At 49.0% G+C, this 24,953-nt stretch overlaps 1 protein-coding gene and 1 long non-coding RNA gene across 4 annotated transcripts in view; both read left to right on the forward strand.

The window, feature by feature from the left end:
• Positions 1-24,953, forward strand: part of FAM117A (family with sequence similarity 117 member A) — a 56,422-nt gene that overhangs the window by 552 nt on the left and 30,917 nt on the right. The window contains exon 1 of one of the 3 annotated variants that reach the window (XM_077315530.1): positions 10,406-10,650. The exons of 1 other annotated variant lie outside the window; for it this stretch is intronic. In XM_077315530.1, the coding sequence (XP_077171645.1) occupies positions 10,421-10,650 (230 nt within the window). In that variant the 5' untranslated portion in view covers positions 10,406-10,420. Of the gene's footprint in view, positions 1-10,405; positions 10,651-24,953 lie in introns of those variants that run through there. One more of the 3 variants, XM_077315531.1, reaches the window with a different exon arrangement.
• On the forward strand, positions 10-8,028 carry LOC143826659 (uncharacterized). Its single transcript, XR_013227082.1, has 3 exons — positions 10-146; positions 326-459; positions 5,749-8,028. It is a non-coding gene; the product is annotated as an uncharacterized LOC143826659 (long non-coding RNA).

Raw genomic sequence — 24,953 nt, forward strand, 5'->3', positions numbered from 1 at the left:
CTCACTTCACGACAGCGGCCCTCCGCCATCTTAGAGTCGGGCTCGGCGACTTTGGGAAGGCGACGCTGGTGAAGGGCGGCGGCCATCTTGGTCGTGGGCATCGTTCTCGTATTAAGTCGTGAAAGTGGCAGCCATCTTTGATTTGGGCAGGTTATTTGTTTCATTTTCCAACGGTCGCTGGGGGAGTAACCAAGACTCGCTGTAGAAGTCGCATTTACCTTTGGCCGCTGTTGGCCATTTTTTTTATTAGGGCCCCCAGAGCATTCCCCAATGGAAATGGATCTCGCGAGAGCGGCTTGACGCTTGTATTATTATTTTTGTGTAGGAGTGCTTGGAATATTGAGTGACCACGAGGCACTGTTTGGCTGGTAACGAGAGCTCGTGAGTTGTAACCGTGCTCAAAGAATGTGGCCCAGCCTTCATACAGTTATTTGCTCGACTCCCTTTTCCTAAATTAAGGTGTGTGAAGAATACTTCTAAAGGAAAATCATGCTCTGTAGATGATATTGCAAGTGAACATTGTCTGATAACAGTCATTTTAGCCTCTTTTGCAAAGTTTATACATTCTTGCAGAAAAATCTTTCCAGGGCACTTCCCCCCCCCCCCCCCCATTAGTCAGCAGGTTTTTAACCTGTGGATTTTAGTAGTTTTCAGCCAGTTGACACCTGCATAGGGTTGCCCTGCAAGGCATCAAGTTTCATCTTGTCCAGTGTGCTTTAATACCCAAAAGGTGATATGAGTGGAACCTGAGCATTGCAGATCAACTAATACCAGACTCCCCTTCACGCACAAATACACACACACACTAATGTAAATCCTATTGAACATACTCATTATCTTCAATCCATTTTATGCATGCTTATTTGGAATGAGCACTTAGTTCTACAGGACTGCCCAGAATTAACATGTATGTTTGCATTGACCTGGTGGCAGCGGGTGGTTGCGGCAGCAGCAGAGCTATGGCACTGGCCGCCTCCATTCTGCCTCCAGATTGTTGTGCGCCCCCAAGCCCGCCGCTGCAGTTGGGGTCTTGGTGTTGCGGCAGTTGAGAACCACAGAACATAGGGAACTATACATTGAACAACAACGGTAACAAATGGTAATAACAATGACAAAGATAACAGTTTAATGGGATAGTAATCATCAGGTCTGTGGTTTAGGTTCAGTACATAGATTCCAAGGAGGGAGGTTCAGGACCCGTGTGGGTGTTGTTGGTTCCAGCTGACCTCAACCAAATGCCTGGCGGAGGAGCTCCCTTTTGTAGGCCCTGTGGAACTGTTTTAGTTCCACCAGGATCCTGATCGCTGGGTGCTCCTTCCACCAGGTGGGGGCCAGGACAGGGAAGGCTATGACCCTGGTTGAGGTCAAGTGGGCTTCTTTTGGGCCAGGGATCACTAGCAGGTTGGCGGTGGCAAGCACAAGGCTCATTGGGGAGTGCAGGCAGAAAGTTGGTTCCTCAGGTACACTGGGCCCTGGCTGCATATGGCCTTGAAGGTGATTACCAAAACCTTTAGCCTGATCAGGAATTTCACTGGTAGCAACTGCAGTTGGTGGAGGATGGGCTGGATGTGGGACCTCCAAGGTGTTACTGTGAGAACCCTCGCTGCTGAGTTTTGGACCAGCTGTAGTTTCTGGATCAAGGCTACAGGCAGGCCTGCATAGAGCGAGTTACAGATGTCCAGTCTAGCGGTGACCATTGTGTGTATCACTATGGGGCCAAGTAAGGTGCTAGGAGTTTGGTTGGCGAAGATGGTAGAATGCCAGCCATGCTACTTTCATGACCTGAGCCTCCACTGAGAGGGAGGCAACAAGAATCACACCCAGGATCATGGCGGAGTGAGCCACTGATAGCTGCACTCCACCCAGGTTGGGTAGGCATGCTTCCTCGCTTGGACCCTTCCTGCCCAGCCACAGAATCCGCGTCCTTGAAGGGTTGAGCTTCAGACGACTCTGCTTGAGCCATCTCATCACTGCTTCCAGGCAGCTGGCTAATGCTTCTGGGGGGGGAGTCAGGGCAGCCATCAGGAGTAAGAGCTGGGTGTCATCTGAATATTGATGACAACCCAGCCCGAACTTCCATAACAGTTGGACAAGAGGATGCATAAGAATGTTGAACTAAACTGGAGAGAGGTCTGCTCCTTGTGAGACTCCACAAGTGAGTTGTCAGCGGCTTGATGATCTCCCTACATTCTGGTTAGGCTGTGGTTTCTTGGCAATTAAGTTCCAAAGAGGGGCTTTACACTTTGTTGTAAGTTAACGAATGCTATTTGCTGCAGTACTGGATCAAAATCCCCAAACAAGCCATTGTTACTGGAGCTGGTCCTAACAAAAATATGTGGACTGTGGTTTGTTGTTCTTTGTTAGTGTACATAGAATAGAAGCTAACTATAAAATTCAGTCTAAACATAGACTAGAGCTTCCTTTTAATGTCATGGCTTAAGTTCATCACAGCCCAAGCAAATTTTGCAGTCCTAAAAGTGTAGCCTGATTGGGTAAGATACCAAGTCTAATGCATTATTTATTCTGTCCATCTAAATAGCTCAGAGTGGTCTTGCACTAGAACAAAAGAGCCAATGTTAACCAGAAGATCCATCCATCTCCATTGGTGCAATAGTTTCAGCTGTTCTATGAAGTTGCACAGTGTGGTGTAGGAAGGACAAGGGGAGAGGAAGATGCTAGTATCCTAGCTGAAAGCAGGACCCTTTCTTGCAGCTGGTCAAAGCTGTACTTCAGACTCTGGATGATGACTTGAAACGCACAGGAAAGACACTACGTCTTCCCAAACAAGGCTAAGGGAGTACAAAACCCATCAAATATATGGATGCTCTCTATTAAAATACTGCTGATCCTCCTGAAAGCCCCCTATAGAACAGCTCCCTTCAGTCTCTGTGTAGACCCCCATCAATGGCAGCACCCCAACACAGGTACCCCGGAATTACAGAGGAGGGCATTTGTGCTAAGGGAACAAATCTGTGGTCTAATGCAGGGGTAGTCAACCTGTAGTCCTCCAGATGTCCATGGACTACAATTACCATGAGCCCCTGCCGGCATTGGCTGGCAGGGGCTCATGGGAATTGTAGTCCATGGACGTCTGAAGGACCATAGGTTGACTACCCCTGGTCTAATGGATCCACCCAGGAGGTGACTGTTATTAAACATAAAGGTATCCCCTGTGCAAGCACCGGGTCATGTCTGACCCTTAGGGTGACGCCCTCTAGCGTTTTCATGGCAGACTCAATACGGGGTGGTTTGCCAGTGCCTTCCCCAGTCATTACCGTTTACCCCCCAGCAAGCTGGGTACTCATTTTACCGACCTCGGAAGGATGGAAGGCTGAGCCAGCCTTGAGCTGGCTGGTGGGATTGAACTCCCAGCCTCAAGGGCAGAGCTTCAGACTGCATTTCCGCTGCCTTACCACTCTGCGCCACAAGAGGCTCTACTGTTATTAGGGATAAACATTTCCCTGCACATCATTTTGTTGCCTTAAACGATCTACTTGCATGCATCATTCTTGCTTATGTTTCCCCTGTTCTACAGTCTCAGCCCAATTGCATTATTTTATCCCAGCAGGAATCCTTGCTGTTAGATTCAAAGGTGATCGTTGTCTTCTAATCTGTTGACTGATTGACTGATATTGTGTTCTGTAATCTACTTACTGATGGAATGAAAGAGGTTTTTAAAAAATCATATTTGTAATTTGCCTTGTGAATCTCTTGTGGCGCAGAGTGGTAAGGCAGCCGTCTGAAAGCTTTGCCCACGAGGCTGGGAGTTCAATCCCAGCAGCCGGCTCAAGGTCGACTCAGCCTTCCATCCTTCCGAGGTCGGTAAAATGAGTACCCAGCTTGCTGGGGGGTAAACGGTAATGACTGGGGAAGGCACTGGCAAACCACCCCGTATTGAGTCTGCCATGAAAACGCTGGAGGGCATCACCCCAAGGGTCAGACATGACTCGGTGCTTGCACAGGGGATACCTTTACCTTTAATCCGCCTTGATTCCCAGTGAGAAAATCAGACTAAGAATGAAGATAATGGATCTATGTGGCCCCTTTTGAATACAGAAGAGGTCCAATGGCACACAGACCTCACTGGGAAAGCAAAGACAGAAGACTGCCATAAAGGAACTGCTGTGATGAAGGCTGTGGGTAACTTGGTGGGATGCAGGCAGGTTTCAGACACAATTTTCTAGAGATTTCTAAGCAGAATATGACCAGCCACCGGTGATGGATTTAGATTTCCTGCACTGCTGGGGTAGGGGTGGGAGTTGAGCTCAGCAGCCTCTTAGTTTCCCACAGTGCAGCTCTTAAGAGTTCCATCCATCAAAGCACATTGACGTCCATGGTCTTAGATGGAGTCATTCTTGTTTAGGGCCGCCCTGCTAGAATCATAGTTGATTGTCAGTGGCAGCATCCGAGTGGGCTGCCCATGAGGTGCGTGAAATGATTTGCCTGCTTGTCTGCCTTGTCCTAGCATGTGGTGGGGAAAGAATGGATCCCACTCATCATTAAAAGCCAAAGCCTTTTGTGGTACCTTCGAAGGCTAGCATGTTATATATATCTCTTAAGGTGGCTACAGGGCTCTGTCTGCTGCAGTGGAGGCTACCACAGCTGTTCCTCTGAAATTGATCACCCACTAAGCATGCCTATGATCCTCTGCCTCCAGCCCTTTCCATGCCTGTTTTGTAGAAGTTCCATGCCAATGAATGGCTCATTTCCAAATAAATGCAGCGGGGGCTGATGACTGTTACAAACAACTGGCAAAATCCATCCATTAGTGGGCTGCAAATCCCTTCAAAAGTCTCCCACCTAGCTCCTGTCTGACTCTTGACAAACTCCTGGGGATTTAGATATCAGAAGGCCTGTCTTGAAGGGAGAGCTGTGGCGAGGTTATCACCTTTCCAGATAGGCTGGAGTGCAGCCAAGGCAGGGACACTTGCTGCTTGCCCTTCTCTTTATCTGCTGGAGGCATAGCTTCAGAAAGTCTACCGCAACTGCACTGAAAGATATGCTCTCCACACCCGTTCCTTTGCAGGGGAAGCGCTCTGTGAAAGGTGGAAAGCAGGCCTCACAGCTAGCCCACATCTCAGCACACCATCTTGTCACCAGACGGCTGTCAGAACTTGCATTAGCTGATTCCCCCAACGTATGATTAAGTGCAGCAATAGATCTTTTGTTTAAGACAGTTAAAAGCCACATTCTTGCAAACAGCTGTCACTCCTTGTTGTGTATGAGGTTGCAAATACAGTAATTGCAGAGGGTATAGTTGTGTGAATCAGTGGCAGCAAAAATAATCAGAGGCCAGCAAGATTTTATTCCAAAGTAAACTGTTTGCATGGTACAATCTAGCGGGCCTGGGGTGAAAAACTACCCCCCCCCACTTAGTCAGGTTGCTGGTATGAGAAGCGCTGACTGAGCTTCTGCTCCTCACAACCTGATCCTATGCTTCAAGATGGCTGTTAACGCACTCGGGTTTCCTCTTGTGCAAGCTAGACAGTATCTTGTCCAGCCACCTCTCTGATTGCCTTCCTGCCCTTCGCTTGTGCTCATGCTGAGCTGCCATTCTGCTCTTGTTCTCTGTGCTTGAAAAGGGAGGGTGCCCTGGCTCATACTTAGATTTCTGTGTCTTGCATTTAATCCTGAGTTTAATCCAGTCTTGTGTGGGTACACAGTAGCATGCCAGTGTGGCATGTGGCAAGGAAACTCATGTGACCCACATGTGCTCTCCTGCATCATGTTCTGTCTCTTCCCATTTAGGCACCGTCTAAAACCTTGCGTGGATATGCTATGTGGGTGCAGTTGCCCAAGGCTTCAGTCTGATGCATGCTTACTTGACTATGGTCATCGTCAGAGATGCTGCTTTGGGAGCCCCTGCCACCTGAGGCTAGACAGGTGGGAATCCGAGAAAGGGCCTGCTCTGTTGTGGTGCGGAAACTTTGGAATCCCTCCCCAGTAAGCTTTGCTTATGGCAATCATTGTCTTTCACAGCAGGTGACTTTTATTTTCCTTGTTAATCATTTACTCATTAAGTCTTCTTGGCTTTCCTCTGTGTGTCTTTAGGTATGGTTTATTTTAAATATTTTAAATGCAGCTGCAGTTCAACCTCTTTGGATGTTTGCTGCCTTTGGGGGAGACGGAAAGGCAGCACAGAAATGTTTTAGATAAGTACCATTGATGTCAGCAGAACTGACTCCTTATTTCGCTTCTCTCCAGCAGGAGCCCAAAGCAGATTACATCATTCTCTCCTCCATTTTATCCTAACGGTCCTGTGATACGGGAGTCCTCTCTGGATCCAAGCTTTTAATGAGAAGATTGAACGTAGTAGTGCCTCTCTTTTTGGGGGGCCATATTTTAGGTGTCCCAAATCCTATTGGATATGCGCCTTTTGTGTGCTGAGCTGGGACTGCACCTGCTAGAGTCCAGAGCATGGATCTTCACATTTAAATATTGGTTATGCCTTCATTTTTGGTCAGAACATACCCGTTTAATAGCTGGTTTACTAGCTGACCCTCATTGTTTTACAATACACGGTCTCAATGTATCTTTGATAAAACTAATACTATTGGTCTAAACATCTACTCCCTGGCCAATTCAGGGGAGAGTTATATTATCGAGATGATCTAAAGGATATGGGAAGCTGAGAAACAGCTCATTGGAGCAGGGATGAATCAGGCGTGCTCTCCCAGTTTTTTGGTCTCTGTCTTTCTCAGAACTATATGACCCAATGTTTCTCAAATCTATTAGACCCAGCTGTGGGTGTGCCTGCCACCTTGGTGAACCAGAAATAATTATACATATATTATTAAACAGTCCACTATTTTTCAAACAGTGGCCATACCTAATTGGGTTCATTTTGCAAGCCCCAAATAATCTAACTGTACATGTGACACAGTATTTATTACCTGATAAGATCCCTGAAATAACAGTGTGTTGCGGCATTTTTAGTTATTGTTTACTAGAGAAAGATTCAGGTACACTGACTGAGACCTTGATGATGTATCATGTTTATTTTATATATCTTAATTGGAGGAACTTCCTAAGTTTTATTTTGTACTATTTGTTTATATATGGTATTTGGCAGTAATTTACTATTTACTATTCAATTTATCTGTGGCTAAAACTTCTTCTTTTCGTATGCCAGTAAAGGTGTATATTGTGTGTGTATAACTGTCCTGTGAGATAGGTTAGACTGAGGGTGTGTGACTGGTTCAGTGGTCTTGACATTATAGAGCCAGGCAGATTCCAGCCAGCCACTCTTATACCCTGCGGGCTCTTACTGGTGAGGGAAGCATGTGATAATCCCCGAAGGAGCCCAATAATGGAAACCAGGGTTGGGCCAAAGCATTGGTCTGATACATACATGCAGCAGACAAAGACCCGATGGGTTGTGCCAGTTCTAACAATAAACTGAAGGGATGCAATCCATGATGCTCCCTTACACTGGGAAAAATTCTACAGGAGAAAAACTAGCAAATTAAGGACAGTTCTAGCACAGCTCACTGTGCTAGTTTTCTACTTGCAGGGATTTTAGATGGCAAGGGAGAACGTTAAAAAATGTGACACCCCCCTCCTGATGAAATACAAAAAAGACAGGCCCTCCAAGAAGATCTGGACCACCCCCCCCCCTAGGTTTTACTGAATGGAGCAGATAGAATGTATGTGCTTTAATTAATGTGAACTTATGGCTTTAATTAATGTATGGGTTTTAAGCAAATTGATTGTTTTAATTTATGTTATCACAAACCCTGATCTACCATGAAGTGCAGGATACAAGAGTAAAGATGTTGATGAGAGTGTTTAATAATAATAAAAAATCACCAAGTGTAGTATCCCAGATAATAGCTAGTTTCATTGTTGGACTTCCTCAGTTGTATAATAACTGTGCAACCTAAAAATTCAAGCAGGGCTCAAAGTCTTCTATCTATAGTCTTTATTATGGTGCTAGACCAGTAATCAATTTACAATGTACATAAAGTATTAATTGGTAATTAAAATAGTATAAAATTTAAAACATTCCAGCTAAAAGAATCAATAAAAATTGCATTTTAAAATTCACAAACATTATTTCAAGCAACTGAGACTATATCTCTATCGAAATGTTGATGATTTTTACTTTGAATTGCTCTAATACTTCCTTTGACCTCATGCACCTAGTAGGCCTCTGACCTGTTTCTCAGGTCTATCATTCATGTCCAGGCACCTGGGCCTACAGTTTGAAGCAGGGAATTAGCAGCGAGCTTGTTGGTTAAGGAGACTGCAGTTGTGTGTGGCATATGTGTTGGGTCTGTGGGTCTACAACAGCCTGTCTTAACGTTTTTACTGTTGAGAAACCCCTGAAACATTCTTCGTGATGATGCGATTGTGTAGAACAGGGGTAGTCAACCTGTGGTCCTCCAGATGTCCATGGACTACAATTCCATGAGCCCCTGCCAGAAAATGCTGGCAGGGGCTCATGGGAATTGTAGTCCATTAACATCTGGAGGACCATAGGTTGACTACCCCTGCTGTAGAATGTGGCTAGGAAGCATAGTTGTGTATACACCCACCTGTGGCCACTCCCCTTCCAACCCACTCCAGGCCTATCAGGGCCTTTTGGGAGGGGAGGGTGAGTCGACATGACCATATATAGTCATATCACCTGATAAATGTTTAACACATTTTAAAAATGTATTTAAAAATTAATCCCCAGCCATTCAGAAAACATGTCAGGGCTATCAAATAACTCCAGAGTTTCATGAAAACCTGGTTGATAAAATCTGATTTAGAGGGTGAAACTTTCTTGCCTGTGATTAGCCAGTATTGCAGGCAAATATGAACAGGATTGAGGGGGAGTGGGGGAGACAGGTGCCTGAACTGGCAGGGACAGGAAACTTGACACTATGTTCTAGAAACCTGATTTAAAAGGGGGGGGGGGTAGGGAGAATTGTTGCATGTTGTATTTTATCTAGCAGGTTAGATTCCAAAAATTGAAACCCAGTACAAGAATAGAAGTAAAACACTCTTGCCAACTGAGTTAAATATTTTATTCAGGTGGGTAGCTGTGTTGGTCGGAAGTAGCAGAACAAAATTAGAGTCCAGTGGCACCTTTAAGAGGAAAGTTTTATTCAAAGTGTAAACTATAGTGTGCATGCACACTTCTTCAAGCAATGGAATAGAAATAATCAGAGTACATACATAAGGAGAGAGTACAGTAAAATCAGCATCATGAATAAATCTAAAATGTTTCATTTTTATCCCTTTTATGTTTTTAGGAAAGGGAACTGAGCCCAAAGGACTGATGAACTCAAGTTTGTTCTTATGGCAAGGCATTTGATTGTGCTTCATGATGCTGTTTACTAATTTACTGCTAATTTGCTTTCCTTGTCTATGTGCTCTGATGATTATTTCTGTTTCACTGTTTGAGGAAGTATCCATGCACACAAAAGCTTTACACCTTGAATAAAAACATTGTTGGCCACTGGACACTGAAATTTACTCTGAAATATTTTACGAAGAACTTGATTATTGGTGGCAAACATAGCCTTATACGTTGTGTGTAGAAAGTATTGGGGTTATGCTATGGTTTCTTGTCAAAACTGAATTCTGGGGTGTGGAACTGTCAGTGCGGATCCTGGAATACTCATTGTGAGACCAGACAGGCAGTTCCATATGGGTAGAGTCTCAACTCCCAACCCACTCCCACAAGTGGCTATAAGGAAGATTCTGGAGATTTTGGGTGGAGGGATCACTTGGGCATGAAACTGGGGTCACCATGGGTGGGCAGGTAGTTGTGAGTTCCTGCACTCCGTGTGTTTGTGTGGGGGGGTGTTGGACTAGATGACCCTGGAGGTCCCTTCCAACTCTATGCTTCTAAATGTGCAAAGTGACACTGCTCTATGCATCTAATGAAGTGAAGTCCACTTCAGAAGCTAATGCTGAAATAAGATGTGACGTTTTCGATTTGCCACAAGGCTCCTGTTTGTTGTCATTGTAACAGACCTAACCTTGAAGTTAGTTTCAGGTAGACGGGACGCCGACCCCGGCTCCTTAACTCTTAAGGAAATCCGCGCATGCAGGCCCTCCCTCCGTGGAAGTCAGAAGAGCCCCTCGTCCTCATCACGGCCCCTATTTTCCATTCACACCTACGGAGCTGTGGCTTATGCAGCCACATTGGCAAGCAGGATTCCGCCCCCGTTCCCATTGACTTCCTCGAGCCCCGGGGGCGCCAGGCCCACGCGAGTGCTGCCAAGCGCCCGTCTGTCGCGCACGCAACGCCCTCCCTGCGGAGCCGCGCGATCCTAGGCGGCGTCTCGCACGAGTTCCGCACAGACGGATCAAAGCCCCGAGCCTTCCCGTCGGCCACGCCCCCTCCTTTGAACCTTTGGTCGCGGCGGGGCCGCCTTCGTGGGCGTGCCTCGTGGAGGCCGCGCCCCTTCGCCTCCGCGGCCCAATGAGCGGCTCCGGCCCGCGGCCTCGGGCCGGCCCCCGACGGTGTGGGCGGGGAGGGCGTGCAGCGCTGCGCGAGTCCCGCGGGCGAGTGGCGGCGGAGCGGCTGCCTGCGCCCAGGGATGGCGGCGGGGCTTTCGTCGGCTTCCTGCGGCCGAGGCGGGCTGCAGCCGCTCAGGGCCACCGTCCCCTTCCAGCTGCAGCCGCGGCGAGGCGGAGACGGGGGGCGGGCAGGTAAAGGGGAGGCTCGAGGAGAACGGGGCAGGGATGGGGGGGGCAGTGAGCCCATGGGATCCTACTTCGCTTGGGGTAGCCGTGTTGACCCCCCCCCCAATAAGCAGGAGTCCGAAGGCCCCGGCTTTGTCTCGCTGTTTTTATAGTCTCTCTCCTGCCTGTCTCTTCCCTCAGTGACTTACACGCCACGCTCCTCCCTCCGTTTTAACCTCACAACGACCCTGTGAGGTAGGCTAGGCGGAGAGCGAGTGCATGGCCCAGAGCCACCGAGTGCGGTGGGATAGCCGGGGTGGGGTTAGAGAACTCATTGCCCCCCCCCCAGATCCTAGTCTGAATCCCGCTCGCCCCTCCCTGGCTTTCTCATCCGGAGAGGGGGGGGGGGCTGCTGAGCACCGCCGGCCCAGCAAAGCTCACCAAGTGCGTTGTGGCTCCCGGAACCATCTGCTGGAGCGGAGTAGCCCGGAGGGCGCCTGCCAGGCTCTCGTGTTGTGTTTTTTCGCCTTCCTCTTAATGGGGAGAGCGAGGAGAGGGGGCTGGGAATGGGGCGGCTGTCGGGGAAGCAATGGGAGGGATGCCCTGGGCTAGGCCGAAGGTCAAGGAATGGGGTGGGTGCATGTCCTTGCGGGCCAGGAGCGGGGAGGGGGGGTAGTGATCTGGAAGGAGGGAGGCAGAAGGGAGTAGGGAAAGAGAGAAGATGAAGGGTTGGCCTGTTTGTACCTACCTTTTCACTACCGGAAGGAGTCTCAAAGTGACTTGCAATTGCCTTCCCTTTCCCTCCTCACCCCAGACAAACTGTAAGAGAGCTGAGAGCGCTGACAGAACTGCTCTGTGAGAACAGCTCTAACAGGACTGTGACTAGCCCCAGGTCACCCAGTTGGCTGCACGTGACGGAGCAGCGGGGAATCAGTCCCGGCTTTCCAGATTAGAAGCTGTCACTCTTAACCATTACACCAAGCTGGGTGGGGAAACCAAGGGGGCACTCAGCTAGTCCACAGGCATCCTGAGCCCTGCCAAACTTGCAAGTGGGCTGTAAAGAGGGGTTCGCTCCCCAAAGCCAGGGAAGCTGCAGCAGAATGGCCGCTGAATCCCTCCATAATGGAGCAAAGCCCCTCTGACCTTTGCACATGCTCGTAAATCGGTTGCATGCTCTGAAGTGTGGGAAAGCTTTGTGACTGCCAGCTGAGCCAAGAGGGTGAAAAACAGCCCTGGGTTAAGGAGCGGAGGGACTGACATCCAAACAGATGGCTGTTCTCTGGACGTTGGCTTGTGGCTGAGTTGTCTCGTCCCAGGCGCTGATAAGAGTTGAGAAAGGGTGTCTAAAATTAGATGGCCATGGGGAAAGGGATGGAGCTGCTAGAAAGGGCCCTCCTTGGGTAGGTGGCAGTGGCGAGGAGGGTCAGCCGGGTGAGCAACGTGGTGGGTTCGGGAGGAATTTGGTGTGGCGTAAAAGTTGGGGAGCAGAGAGGGGTACAAGAATGCAGCAGGGGAACTTGGAGGAGAGACCAATGTGACAGCAGCCGAAGTTTAGGAATTGGATGACTCACTGGACTTTGGAAAGATGGGCTGTCAAGGGATCCTAGATTTTAAAAAAATTATTTAGTGAAAGCCCCAGGGCGTATATGGCCTGTCCCTCCCTGTGAAGAACATCTGGGTGGCATGTGCAGGTCCCAGCTTCAGAGGCCGGCATCCCCAGCTGTAACAGGAGCAGGTGGCAGGTGAAGTGGAAGTCTTCTGCACGACACCCCAGAGAGCCACTGTCAGTTTTGAGTAGGCGAGACTGACCTCAGCGGACCAAGGGTCTGACTCACTAGAAGGCCGTTTCACGTCTCCCCTTCCTTTGTCATCTCAACTTCTGTGGAGTGGGTTAGGCCGAGAAACGAGACTATCTGGTCCAAGATCTCCCCGTGGCCAAGGGACAATTTGAACTCGTGCCTTCCTGGTTGGGGTCCAGCATTCTAACCGCTACACTGCTCTGGTCCCTCCTGCCATTTAGGCCTGACCCAAGGATAAGAAGTAAGGATGTTGTATGACTTGGCCTACTCCCTGGGTCTTGAGGGAGACCGGACCCCTTGGAATTTGCATGCCCGGCTGCTGCATGCTCTAGCAGTCCTGTAAGTCAGGGGTAGTCAAGCTGTGGTCCTCCAGATGTCCATGGACTACAATTCCCATGAGCCCCTGCCAGCAAAGCTGGCAGGGGCTCATGGGAATTGTAGTCCATGGACATCTGGAGGACCACAGCTTGACTACCCCTGCTGTAAGTCAGGATTCTGGAAGGAACATGAACTGAGTGGCAAGTGGGCCAAACCAGCTGCTGGTAGTGCTGGGGGAACCTAGCCTTCTCCTAGGTTGTGAAATGCAGGTCACACAGTTGTGGCAGAGAGTCCACATGCTATTTTTTGTATGTGGGAAAGTGCCTTGTGGAGGTGTTGCACAGGTGTTTGGAGTCGTGTGTGTGTGTGTGTGTATAAAGACAAAGAGAGTTCAATGTGAGAAAGTACTGGCGTCTGTTGAGGCTATCTGTCCAACCGGCACAGGGTGAGAAAATCGGCCATGTCCCTAAGTCAGGCTCTGATGCATTCCCGTGGGGTTGTCTTGGGGGTGGGGGGGTGCTGACCTTATCTAGGTCATGTTGATTTAATGCAGGCTGTTCTGCTGCCAAAGTTCCTTCATGCACAGCAGTGTTGGCCTGCTCAGGTTATTCCAGCGGCATAACAAATAAAAAGCTAAAACTGGCTGTGCCGTTGCAAGGATATTGAAGGCTGGCCAAGGGAGGTTAGAAATGGGGAAGGATTTCTTGCGGCCGAAGCAGCGCTGGCTTGAGCTTTCCTTCCTCTAAATCCTTCTTTGCAGCACAGAAGCCCTGCTGCTTGGGGAGGTGGGGGAGGGGGCTGGACCCTTTATTCAGTGTGGAGCTCAGCTCACCGTCATGGCTTGGCTCGTACTTTGGGGAAGCAGATTTGGGCTTCCGCATCCTATCTGGGTCAAATATTACGGACTTCAATGAAATGATGGAAGTAAAGCTGAGAAATCTATTTTTATTCTCCCTTCTGTTATTATTCAGTGAATATATGTGCGCTTTCACACACAGCTTTATTTTTATCCAAAATTGGGGGTCCCCAACCTTTTTGAACTCGTGGGAAACTTTGGAATTTTGACTCAGTGTAGTGGGGCCAACCAAAAGTGGCTGTCAGAGAGTGAAGTAATGCGCAACTTTAAGAGTAACTTCAACATTTCAGGCAGAAGTTCTACTTAATTAAAATTCTGCCTTTTATAGGAGGCAAAAGAGCTGTTTTTATATACCCTGCTTTTTATTATTATTATTATTAATAATAATAATATTTATATTTATATACCACCCTCCCCGAAGGCTCAGGCTTTTCACTACCCAAAGGAGCCTCACAGCTTCTTACAAACACCTTCCCTTTCCTCTCCCCACCACAGATTCCTTGTGAGGTAGGTGGGGCTGGGAGAGCTCTAAGAGAACTCTGTGAAAACAGTCCTAAGAGAACTGTGAGTAGCCCAAGATCCCCCAGCTGGCTATATGTGAAAGAAACCTGGTTCTACAAATGAGATGTTTATTTAAGTTTGCATCTCAGATCTCTTAATGGTGAATCACAAGCCCTACGAAGCAAAATAGCTGCGTACTTCATACACTGTGGGTGCAAGGAAATGTGTTGGCCGTTGCCCTGGCATCCAGGCAGGGGTGGCCAAACTGTGGCTGTCCAGATGTCCAGCATGGCAGGGGCTCATGGGAATTGTAGTCCATGGACATCTGGAGGGCCGCAGTTTGACTTCCCCTGGACTAGACCATATTGGTCCTGCCTCCTTGATTTCTATGACCTCAGATTGCTGGCAGACAGAAAGGTGGTCTCAATCTACATGCCAGTCTAAGCTCAATGCAATTAGTAGACTTGGAGGAAAGTAATAGTTGAAGTTCTCTTAGACCAGGGGTAGTCAAACTGCGGCCCTCCAGATGTCCATGGACTACAATTCCCAGGAGCCCCTGCCAGCGAATGCTGGCAGGGGCTCCTGGGAATTGTAGTCCATGGACATCTGGAGGGCCACAGTTTGAATACCCCTGTCTTAGACCAACCACCTGCCTCATGCCCATTTGACACATGTAAAATTCTCGGCTACCAGTGGGGGATTGTGAAATCAACAGAGCGCCTCTTATGGCTGGCTTAAAAGAAACCGCTCTCCTCCCTGGCTTGGCAAGGCCATTGGATAAAATGCCGAATATATACCTGCCTGTGACTGTGTTAATGTGCTGTGTGGCCAATATTTGACTATATGTGGACTTTTGTTGGATTTCAGCATAATTGTTTTAATGAAATCGTGTCCTTACATTGTAGTTTTGTGCTCCAAAGCCTTTTGGTGAGAGTTTGGATTACTAATGGAAGGATATTGAATCCAGGCACAGAAAAGGGAAGCTGGATTGTGATGTATAGTAAGTTACTCCAGTGTAACTGCTGGGTGTGTTTGTTTTAGACAGCTGACGTGCATTTAGATCCATGCTCATGTTTTCTAGTCTGCTGCAGCCAAGACAATAATATTCGTAGTCAGGCGGTGGGCAATAGATCTCTGTTTTTGAGATCATCACTTGCGGATCACTCCCTTCTTCGAGAGAAAATGTTGCTTGGCTGTCTTGAAAGGGAATTTGCAAGTTTGGACTTCCCTTCAGTTCAGTTAGAACAGAAGATGAAGCAAGCTGGAGAGTGTTTTTATAGCAACGGCAAGGCCTGTTGGGGCCAAATGAGACACAACATCGGCAGAATCATGTACTTAAATTTCAGTTGCATAGCTGGGTGGGTCTGATTTAAGGAGCAAAGAGGGTGGAAGCATGAAGGGAGAAGCCACAGAGCTTACCTCTTTCCGTCCTGTTCTCTAAGCCCTTTTCTCTTTCCAGCTCCAGCTAAGAAGCACCCTGGAGGAATAGCTGCTTGCCAACTGCTGGCCTTTCCAAATGCTTCTTTTACAATAGCATGTCTAAGACGGTGGGGGTCCGTGTGGTACAAAGAACCATTACCAGCATACATAGTTATAAAGTATTTATTTGAAAAAGAAATATCCACAAGCATACTTTTAGTACATAACCAGATTGAGCAAGGGATCCAGAAGAAATGTGTAAAATGCAGTTCTTCTCTCTCCTTCCCTCCCCATGTCATATGCTACAATATAGGACAGACTCCTTTGGTTAAGGAAGTTACAGGTCTCTACAGCAGGGGTAGTCAACCTGTGGTCCTCCAGATGTCCATGGACTCCAATTGCCATGAGCCCCTGCCAGCAAATGCTGGCAGGGGCTCATGGGAATTGGAGTCCATGGACATCTGGAGGACACAGGTTGACTACCCCTGCTCTACAGGGTTTCCAACTCCTTGAAGTTACTTCAGCTGTCCAGCTGGTAATTGGCAGCCTTCCCCAATTAAGAGTTCTTTTTGCTCTCATGGACTCACCACCGGAGCCCCCTCCTCCTTGCTTCAAGGACTTTTTATCACTTCCCTTTTCCCCACCCGCTGACCAGGTCAGGCTAGTGGAGACACTTCTCCTAAAGATTCCAGAATTTTCCTTCCTGGAGATTATTCCTGAAGCCTTTTTAGTCCCAAATCCTCCAAATCTCTGTTCCGTGCTTGGAGATTGGAGAGAGCTAGATCTTTTAGCATTGTATGGAGGTGGTCTGGAAGGCAATTGAACTGACTCCCCCTCCCACCTGACAGGAGACATTTGGAAAATTATAGATGGGGTAAAGAAATTAGAGAAAGAAGTACTTTTCCTTTCTTACAATACAAGAACTCATGGGCACCCAGTGGCATTATAATGAGCATAATTAGAACAGAAGAAAGGAAGCACTTTTACCCAAAGAGTAATTAACAGGTAGAAAGCATGGCTTCAGGAAGTGGTGAGGGCTACAGTTAGAGGGGACTGGATAAATGGGGGAAGCAGTATTTCTGGTGCTTGGGGGGGGAGACTTCTAACATGGGCCTGGTTTGTCCCACTGGTGGACTTCCTGCTGGCACCTGGATTTTGGCCACTGTGCAACACTGTTGAACTGGACGGGTCACTGTCCTGATCCAACAGGGCTTCTCTCATGTTCTTAATTGTCTGTTCTCAGTGCAATAAGAGCTTTGTTGAAGAAGAGTTGGTTTCCCCCCCCTACTTTTCACTACCCAGAGAAGTTTCAAAGCAGTATACAATCACCTTCCCTTCCTCTTCCCACAACATACACCCTGTGAGGTAGGTGGGGCTGAGAGACCTCTGACAAAACTGCTCTGTGAGAACAGCTCTCAAAGGACTGCGACTAGCCCAAGGTCACCCAACTGGCTGCAAGTGGAGGAGGAGTGGGGAATCAAACCAGTCTCTATGGATTATAGGCCACTACGCTTAACTGCTGCACCAAGCTGGCTCTCTTGTATATCCTCCATCACTGTCCAGTTAAACTTCTTCATATACATTGATATGCTGTTGACTGCAGAAAGAGGTTTTGGAAAAGTCCTCTTGATGTCCCAGTTAGCAGGGCCAGCAGCCCTTCAGGTCTTGACAGATGAACCCATTTGCAGGAGGTGGCATTTATTAGGCAATGGAAAGTCCACAAAGTGCCTTAGAGGTGTGAACATTCATTCAAATTTCAAACTGAGTGGGTGGAAGTCTGGAAATAGGAAGAAATGGGAGGATGCTGATGACAGAGAGCAAAGTGGGAATTGCGTTCGTATTTGTACAGCTTTGCTCAGTGTGTTTTTTGTGGGTTCTCCTGCATGCACAGACACACACAGAGAGAGGGGCTCTGCATTTGAATGTCCAATTTCTGGCTATCAAGATACTTTCTTAGGTGGAGCCTAACAGGCACCGTTCAAAGTAGCATCCATGGTGAAATCTTTCCATGTGCTCGTGTGCCTGAGCCCTTTGCTTGCTTCCAATGTGTGGTGAAGGAACTGGGCATGAAGAGGAATGGGAGGCCAAGCAGTATGCTGCTGCCCAGGCTGCCTGCATTGGCTCCGGGGTGGCTGTGCCAGGTAGCTGTGCAGGAAGCGACCGTTAATGCGTTCCTTCTGGGCACGTGCAGATACCATGCCATTGAAACAACGCTCCCTTGTGGAAACGGTGACCTTGACGTCTGCTTGCCAGTCCATAACTTTGGCCTTCTTGCAAAATATTTGGTGCCTGGCTCAGAAGCCAAAATTAGTCTCCCCCTCCCTCTTCCTCTTGGTTGGTTGGTTGGTTGGCTGGCAACCCTAAGAATGCAGAGAAACAAGAAAATGGAAATAAAAACAGTGGCTCTGTTGCTATTTTCAGAAGGGCTGGAGGGATTAGCTATGGATCTTCACCGCCTCTGAGTCTCAAGAGCAGAGTTGTCAGTGCTGAAACACTGGGCATTTCCACACATCAAAAAAATAGCGTTACGCCAGCGTAATGGCATAGAGCTAAAAATAATCACGCCTCTGGCCATTCCTCACCTTCCTCCTGTCTTGCTTTTGTCTGCCGCCTTTTTGCACTTCATACACTTCGCTTGAAATGGTGAAAAAGAGCAACACGCTTTATATACAACTCTCTTCCGCCTGTCAGTCAAGCCAGACAACCAATCCCCTTTCTCATTTTAAAGGGCCCATAATGCCTGCTAATTTTATTTTAATTTCAACCTTCTCCGTTGAAACGTCTATGCATCTAATCATAGATGCATAGTGCATTTTGAATGCTACCTCTTATGGAATCAAGAGTCTTGATACAAAAATAATCTAATTCCTAATTTGGGGGGGGGGGCTTTAGAGAGGCGTGCTTTGTGTGACAACTCTGGGAAAAATTATTTTTGGCTTTGCCTGCATGCTTGTACACCTATTCATTGCTCCAGGGTGTTCGCTTAAAAAACCCAAAGAACTCGCGTCTCCTGAAGAAGGGAGAGGGAGGTGGGTGTGAGGGCAACATTGGAGGTTGAGATTTATTTGGCTGGTGGCCAGCTGGTTGCTCTCTTGTAGCTTGTGCTACATAGGTTGGGGAATCCACTTTATCTGATTGCCCAACTACTGCTATAAAATGGCAGATGTAGCGAGACATTTTCTGCCACGACGTGAGATGTGGGTAACGTCATGCGAAAGGCCAAAAATGTAGCGTCTTCAAAAGGCAAGCGTTACGCTACATTAATGGCACGTGGAATGGCCCACTGTCTGTACGTCTACATAGGTAAGGAGCTATCAAGTCAGCCTGAAAGAAAAGCAGGGTCTGGAAAGGTTTGGTGTCGGGATGTCAGCCTCCAGGATCTGACTACAGAGAACGAGAAAATGGTTGCTTTGGAGGGTGGACTCTCGGGCAAGATCCCTGTCCTCCCCAGGCGCCATCTCCAAATCTCCAGGAGTTTCCCCACCTGAGTCTGGCAACCCTGCCCCCTCCCCCCTGTGTGCTGGTGGTCAAGGGGGACCTCACAATCCTAGTTTGGTGAGAAATATTCTGACCTGCTGAGCTCTACTTTGCATGTAATGGATCCCCCCCCCCCACTGCAAGCTTTGCAAACTGTTAAAGGCTGTATAGGGGCATACATTGCAAAGTATGGGGAGATAAATTGTTCCCCCTATCCCCTTGCCTCTGCATTACAATATTTGTGAAGGGTTATCATTATTACCCAGAGCTTAGGCAGATTGTGGGTCGGTGGGAAGGAAGTGTTTGCCTCTTGTGGCCCTTCCTTGCATACCCAGGGAATCGCTGATTGCCACTGTGGGAAGGTAGGTGAATTTCCTCCAGGCCAGGCTGGATTCTAGAGATTTTTGGTTTGTGTGTGTGTGGGGGGGGGGGGATCGCTTGGGCATGAAATTGGGGTAGGTAGGTAGTTGTGAGTTCCTGCATTGTGCAGGGGGTTGGACTAGATGACCCTGGAGGTCCCTTCCAACTCTATGATTCAAACTACATAAGCCAGGCTGCCCATGCTTGGTGTGCTCCTTCCTCTTCTTCATACTCCTATGTATAGTTTGCTGCAAGTTGGGTCCTGCAGTGTGGCCTTGCATCAGTGAATGTGTCAAGCCTGTGAGGTAGGAGTGGCTGAGAGAGCTCTGACGGAACCACTCTGCGAGAACAGCTGTAACAAGACTGTGACTGGCCCAAGGTCCCCTGGCTGGTTGCATGTGGAGGAGTGGGGGATCAAACCCAGTTCTCCAGATTAGCAGAGAACTGCACCAAGCTTGCCTTCTACGCTAAGAAAATTCCAACCGCTTGTTTGCTTGGGGAGGAGCATCTGGACTGTGGCAAGGTATCTCTCCTAAGTACTTCCTCCTTCATCTCTCCCTCCCTCTCAGCCTTCCAAATACTCCTTCCAGTGCACACCTAAAGCAAGGACAGGAAGGACTGGAAAACCCACTGCTAGCCCCGCTTAACATGCGTGTGTGTGTGGTCTATCATTCTGCCCTTGGCCTCTTTTCTAGGTAGAGGGAAATCATTGTGTTCTTGCCCTTCCAGCGCGCAAAATGAGAGGCCTGTCCTCTGAGACGCCTTGCCCAGGACGGCCCGATCTCGTTGGGTCTCGGAAGCTAAGTAGGGTCCATCCTGGTTAGCAGTTGGATGGGGGACCACCAAGAAAGTTGAGGGTTGCTACATAGAGGCAGGCAATGGCAAAGCACCTCTGAGCGGTCTTGCCTTGAAAATCCCCTGGGGTTGCCCTAAACCAGCCTCAACCTGATGTGGGGGGGAAGCCCCCCACTGAAATGGGTAGGCTGCTTTCTGTAGATAGTGCTGCTTAAAGATCCTATTGGGAGACCCACCGGGCCCATCCCTTTGGCCCTCAGCACACTGTTGCAGAAGGGTAGCTAACAAGAAGCGTGCTGCCGTCTGGGCGGGGGGGGGGGGGAATATCTCCTGTCTCATCAGTTTTTCTCAGCCCAGAAGCGAGTAGGATCGGAGGCGATGATACGCTCATTTATTAGTTCTGTAAGCTTCAGAAATCTTCCCCCAGTCAGCCGTTTCTGGGCTCCAGCGCACGCATTTTCGGTGTGCTTTCAGTACCCTCCGGTGCCCTGGCTTGCAATCCAAGCCGTCTTGCCTGGCTTCTTCCCTCCACAGATGGTTTAAATCTGGCTTCTTAAAAGGTAGGGTTGAAAGCCGCCCTAGGATTTGCTCTCGAGCACCAGAGAGGTTAAGCCGCCGCTTAATAAAAGCAGCTTTATGGCTCCGTAAAATTCATCCGATGGACCGGTTGTGAACGTGCTGCTGTGCTTGGGAGCTGCAGCTTCCCCTTGGCCTTCAGGGGGAGCGCCATGGGCCTGGCCAGAGGTGTGGAGAGGAGCGTCTGCCTCCTTTCAGCAAATCTACAGGAGGGGCTTGAGTATATCGGGTTCCTCTCCTCGGCTGTCCGGGATATGGGGAGGTGGGCTGGGGTTCAATGGTGAACCTTCTTGCTGCATGTACTCAAGGCTCGCTCAGGGCTTTGTAGAACTCACAGCTGAGCATTGGTGCTGGAAAGGCCATGCGTCTCTAATGTGTTCATCCTTCTCTCCCTCCAAGGAGCGCAAGGCAGCCTATGTCATCCTGTGTTTGTGCTCTAACGACAACCCGCTCAGGTAGGACAACTGGCCCTGTTTCAGCCAGCGAATTTTGGGACTAAGCTGCGACTGGAGCGCGGGGCCTGGCCGAACTACTACACCAGCCTGGCTTTTTGAGAAATCAGAAATAGCCAACGCCTTGGTTTATGGCCTTCTCTTGCTCCTGCGGAGACCCAGCTGCTTTTCAGAAGCAAGTAAAGGTGAATAACCTGCCTTTTATTTAGCGGTTTTTCTTGTTGTTTGTTGTCCAGTTTGAACTAGACAACCTTGCTGTCTGAAGAGAAAGCTCTTCTCCCACTCCCCCCAAAAAACCCTTGCTGTAGCTTGCAATTAAGGTGCTTGCCGGAACAAAATGGAATCTCTTGGTAGAGTTGCTAGCACCATGGCATCGGCAGCTCCAGGCAGCTCAGGGTTTGTAGCTTCTGCTGGTCCCTCGCAGCTAGTAAGCTATTAGAACAAGGGTAGTCAAATTGCGGCCCTCCAGCTGTCCATGGACTACAATTCCCATGAGCCCCTGCCAGCGAATGCTGGCAGGGGCTCATGGAAATTGTAGTCCATGGACATGTGGAGAGCCGCAGTTTGACTACCCCTGTATTAGAAAGTCGGTTATGGAAACTGGCAAAGTGGGGGAATGGAACATGGACACGGAATGTCTTGGCAGCCTTCCCCTTCCCACCAGGGCAAAAGAGACTTTCTTCCACTCCCCGGTTTATAGCATATTGTGGCGATATTTCACTTTTCAGGAACTTGCTATTTAGCCGCGGTGACTCACCCGTCTCTAGCTGGGGGGGTTTCACTGGAGCCTCTCCATCAGATCACTGTCCTCGCTGCCTAGGTGCAAGAAACCAGTCCAAGAGGGGTGCCAATGTGGAAACATTTGCTTTGCAATTGCACACACAAAAACCTGGACAGGGTAGGGTGTTTTGGGGAAGGGGGGGAGAGCTGGGCAGCCTGCTGATTGAGAGACAGAATGGACTGGGGCGTATTCTTGGCAGGGTGGAAATGTTTGGATGCCGGGGAACAAAATTCCCCTCTGCACCCGTGTGGGTGGACGGAGCTGCATGGAGCGGATGGAACGGAGCCTGGTATTGTGAAGAAATGCTGTTCTTCAGCTGCCAGTAGCAAAGAGGCTCCGGGCAAAGTAAAAGTTGAGAGAGGGAAATTCTTTGTACGCCCAAGGAGTTTGCCTGTTGCAGATTAATAAATTGCAGGATACATTCATGGGTTGGCTCAGGTGTGGCTGAATTTGGACCTCCCCCCTCCCAGACACTCCTGCTAATCTGGGCTAGAGTCAGCACAAATCCTGCAGGGAGCCAAAGTGGCCAGGATTTGATCCCCTGCCTGCCTGCCTGCCTGCCTCCATAGTTCCCAGCCTCCTTGTGGTGTGTGCATTGCCGCATCTTCTTTTGCAAAGGGGGGAAAAATGCGTGGCTCAATAAATCTTGCAGGTGACGGAAGAATTTGTGTGTTCCAACTAGAGGTCAGCATTAAACACAGAGGAAAGTTCTTATCTTCCCAGTTTATTAATCATCATCAGAACAACCAGAAAAATCACACACAAATTCCTCTGTCACCGGCAAGATTTATTGAGCCGCGCAGGTTTTCCCCCCCTGTTTGCATGCATCCTCCTGGGTGCATTTCCACTTTATCTTGCAACTTCTTTTGCTGCAGGTGTCAAAGCTTTGGGCTATCTAGGTTGCTTCCTTAGTTTCCTCCCTAATTAGCAGTTGATCAGCGATCTCTGCCCGACATGCACAGTTGCTGTCAGCCAAAAGAGCCATGTTTATTTCTGTCCCTGGTATGAGGCTTGCAGCATGCCTGCACCTCTGGCGTCAGCTGTTTCAAGGTGGGTATCACCTACCAACTTTCAGCCCCCTCCACACAAGGTCTTAGCCCTCCATCTTGGAACACGGGGCGAATGCCATGCTGAGGAGCAGTGCTCAGAAGAGAGATAGGTAGATCATAGAATCAAAGAGTCGGCAGGGGCCATACAGGCCATCTAGTCCAACCCCCTGCTCAACGCAGGATCAGCCCAAAGCAGCCTAAAGCATATTCCTGGTTGGCCCATTTCCGTGTGTGATGATGGACAGCAAGTTTGCATTCTGCAGGCTCTTTAGGTGGTTGCATAGTGTGGCCGTCTCTGGTTTTAACGTGCCGTGTGCCCAAGAGAAGCCAGTGAGGCATTTGTCCCTTGAGCTGGACTGCTGATGTGGTGTACTGGCTAGAGCAGGAGTAGTCAAACTGGGGCCCTCCAGATGTCCATGGACTACAATTCCCATGAGCCCCTTCCAGCGTTCCATGGACATCTGGAGGGCTGCAGTTTGACTACGCCTGGCTAGAGCATCGAACTAGGAGCTGGGAGACCCGCGTTTCAATCCCCACTCAGCCGTGGAAGCTTGCTAGGTGATCTCAGGCCAGTCACACCCTCTCAGCCTCACATGGAGGACAGGAGGCAGTTTCAGTCCCCACCTGGGAGAAAGGTAGGGCATAAATTCTGTGTAGAAATTCTGTGGTTATTTATTTAGTGAGCATCTATTCAAGGAGCCTGTGTGAGGGGGCTTACAAAGTAAAGAAGAACGAAACAAAAACAAAAAACACAGTAGTTTTTAAAGCAACTAAAAAAGAATTCTAACTTTAAATTGTATAAAACCATGAGATGCTTAGGAGGAGTATCATAAAGCTTTTTCAGGGTGTCTGTTCCACATAATATATTTCTGGAGTGTGTTTTATGGCTTAAGTGCCACTCAGGATGGCTGTCCCACCCCTGAGTACTTCCTCTTCCAACCGGCTTGCCTGTCTGTCCAGTGGCCAACCAACCCCTGACCACCCCCTTCTCCTTCCACTTCCCTCTGAGGCTCGGAGGCTGCAGATCCCTGCTATTTGAGAGCTACCCCTGCTGATGGCCAAATAGCCAAATTAGGGTCATTTTGCCTGTGAGTTCCCTAACAGCTGCCTGCAGCTATTCCAGGTCCTGGGGGGAGGGAGAGGCCATCTGCAGAGTTCTTCCACCCCACCCCCCTAATCTAGAGCCTGGTGTATTCCTGAATGTAATGGTCTTGGGCCCTAGTTTAAAAAAGACGTTAAAAGATTAATCCCTTAATGAGAAGCCTGGGTAAAATGAAATGTTTTAGCCTGACATGTAAAAGAGAGGTACCAGGTGAGCCTCAATGGGAAGGCCAATCGGCAGGTGAAGGACCATCACTGAAAAGCCCCCTCTCCCAATTGCTGTAAAGTTACCACTCTGGGTTGGGAAATATCTGGAGGTTTTGAGGGTGGGGCTTGGGGAAGGTCCACAGCAGGGTGCAGCGCCATAGAGTTCCCTGTCCAAAGCAGCCGTGTTCTCCAGGGGAATGGATCTGTCATCTGGAGCTCAAGTGTAATGGTGGCTGATCTCCAGACCGTACCTGGAGGTTGGCAGCCTTAGGATGCTGTGCTTCTTTAGGAGGGGTCACAGGGAGTGGTGCTGGTGAGAAAGATCTCAGTCGGCAGACGGGGAGGAGGTGGTCCTTTGGAGATCCCAGGATGGAGTGCCTGACAGCAATATCTTGGCCGTGGAGCCTAATCTTGGGCCCTCCAGGAGGCTTCCACCCATGCAGAGGTTTCCAAGTCAGAGGAAATGTGCAGTGCTGCTCTAGCAGCACAGTCGCTCCCCTCCTTTAGGGAACTGAGCAACTCCCCTTGAGTTACTCGAGCTCAAAGGCCTCCAGTGAAGCCCATGGGCAGTAGGGCAAAATGAAATACACAGCGGGTGATTAAAATGTGGCATTCCTTGCCAGAGCATGCCACGATGGC

Source organism: Paroedura picta, chromosome 16 (assembly GCF_049243985.1).
Source record: "Paroedura picta isolate Pp20150507F chromosome 16, Ppicta_v3.0, whole genome shotgun sequence".
Lineage (NCBI taxonomy): Eukaryota > Metazoa > Chordata > Lepidosauria > Squamata > Gekkonidae > Paroedura > Paroedura picta.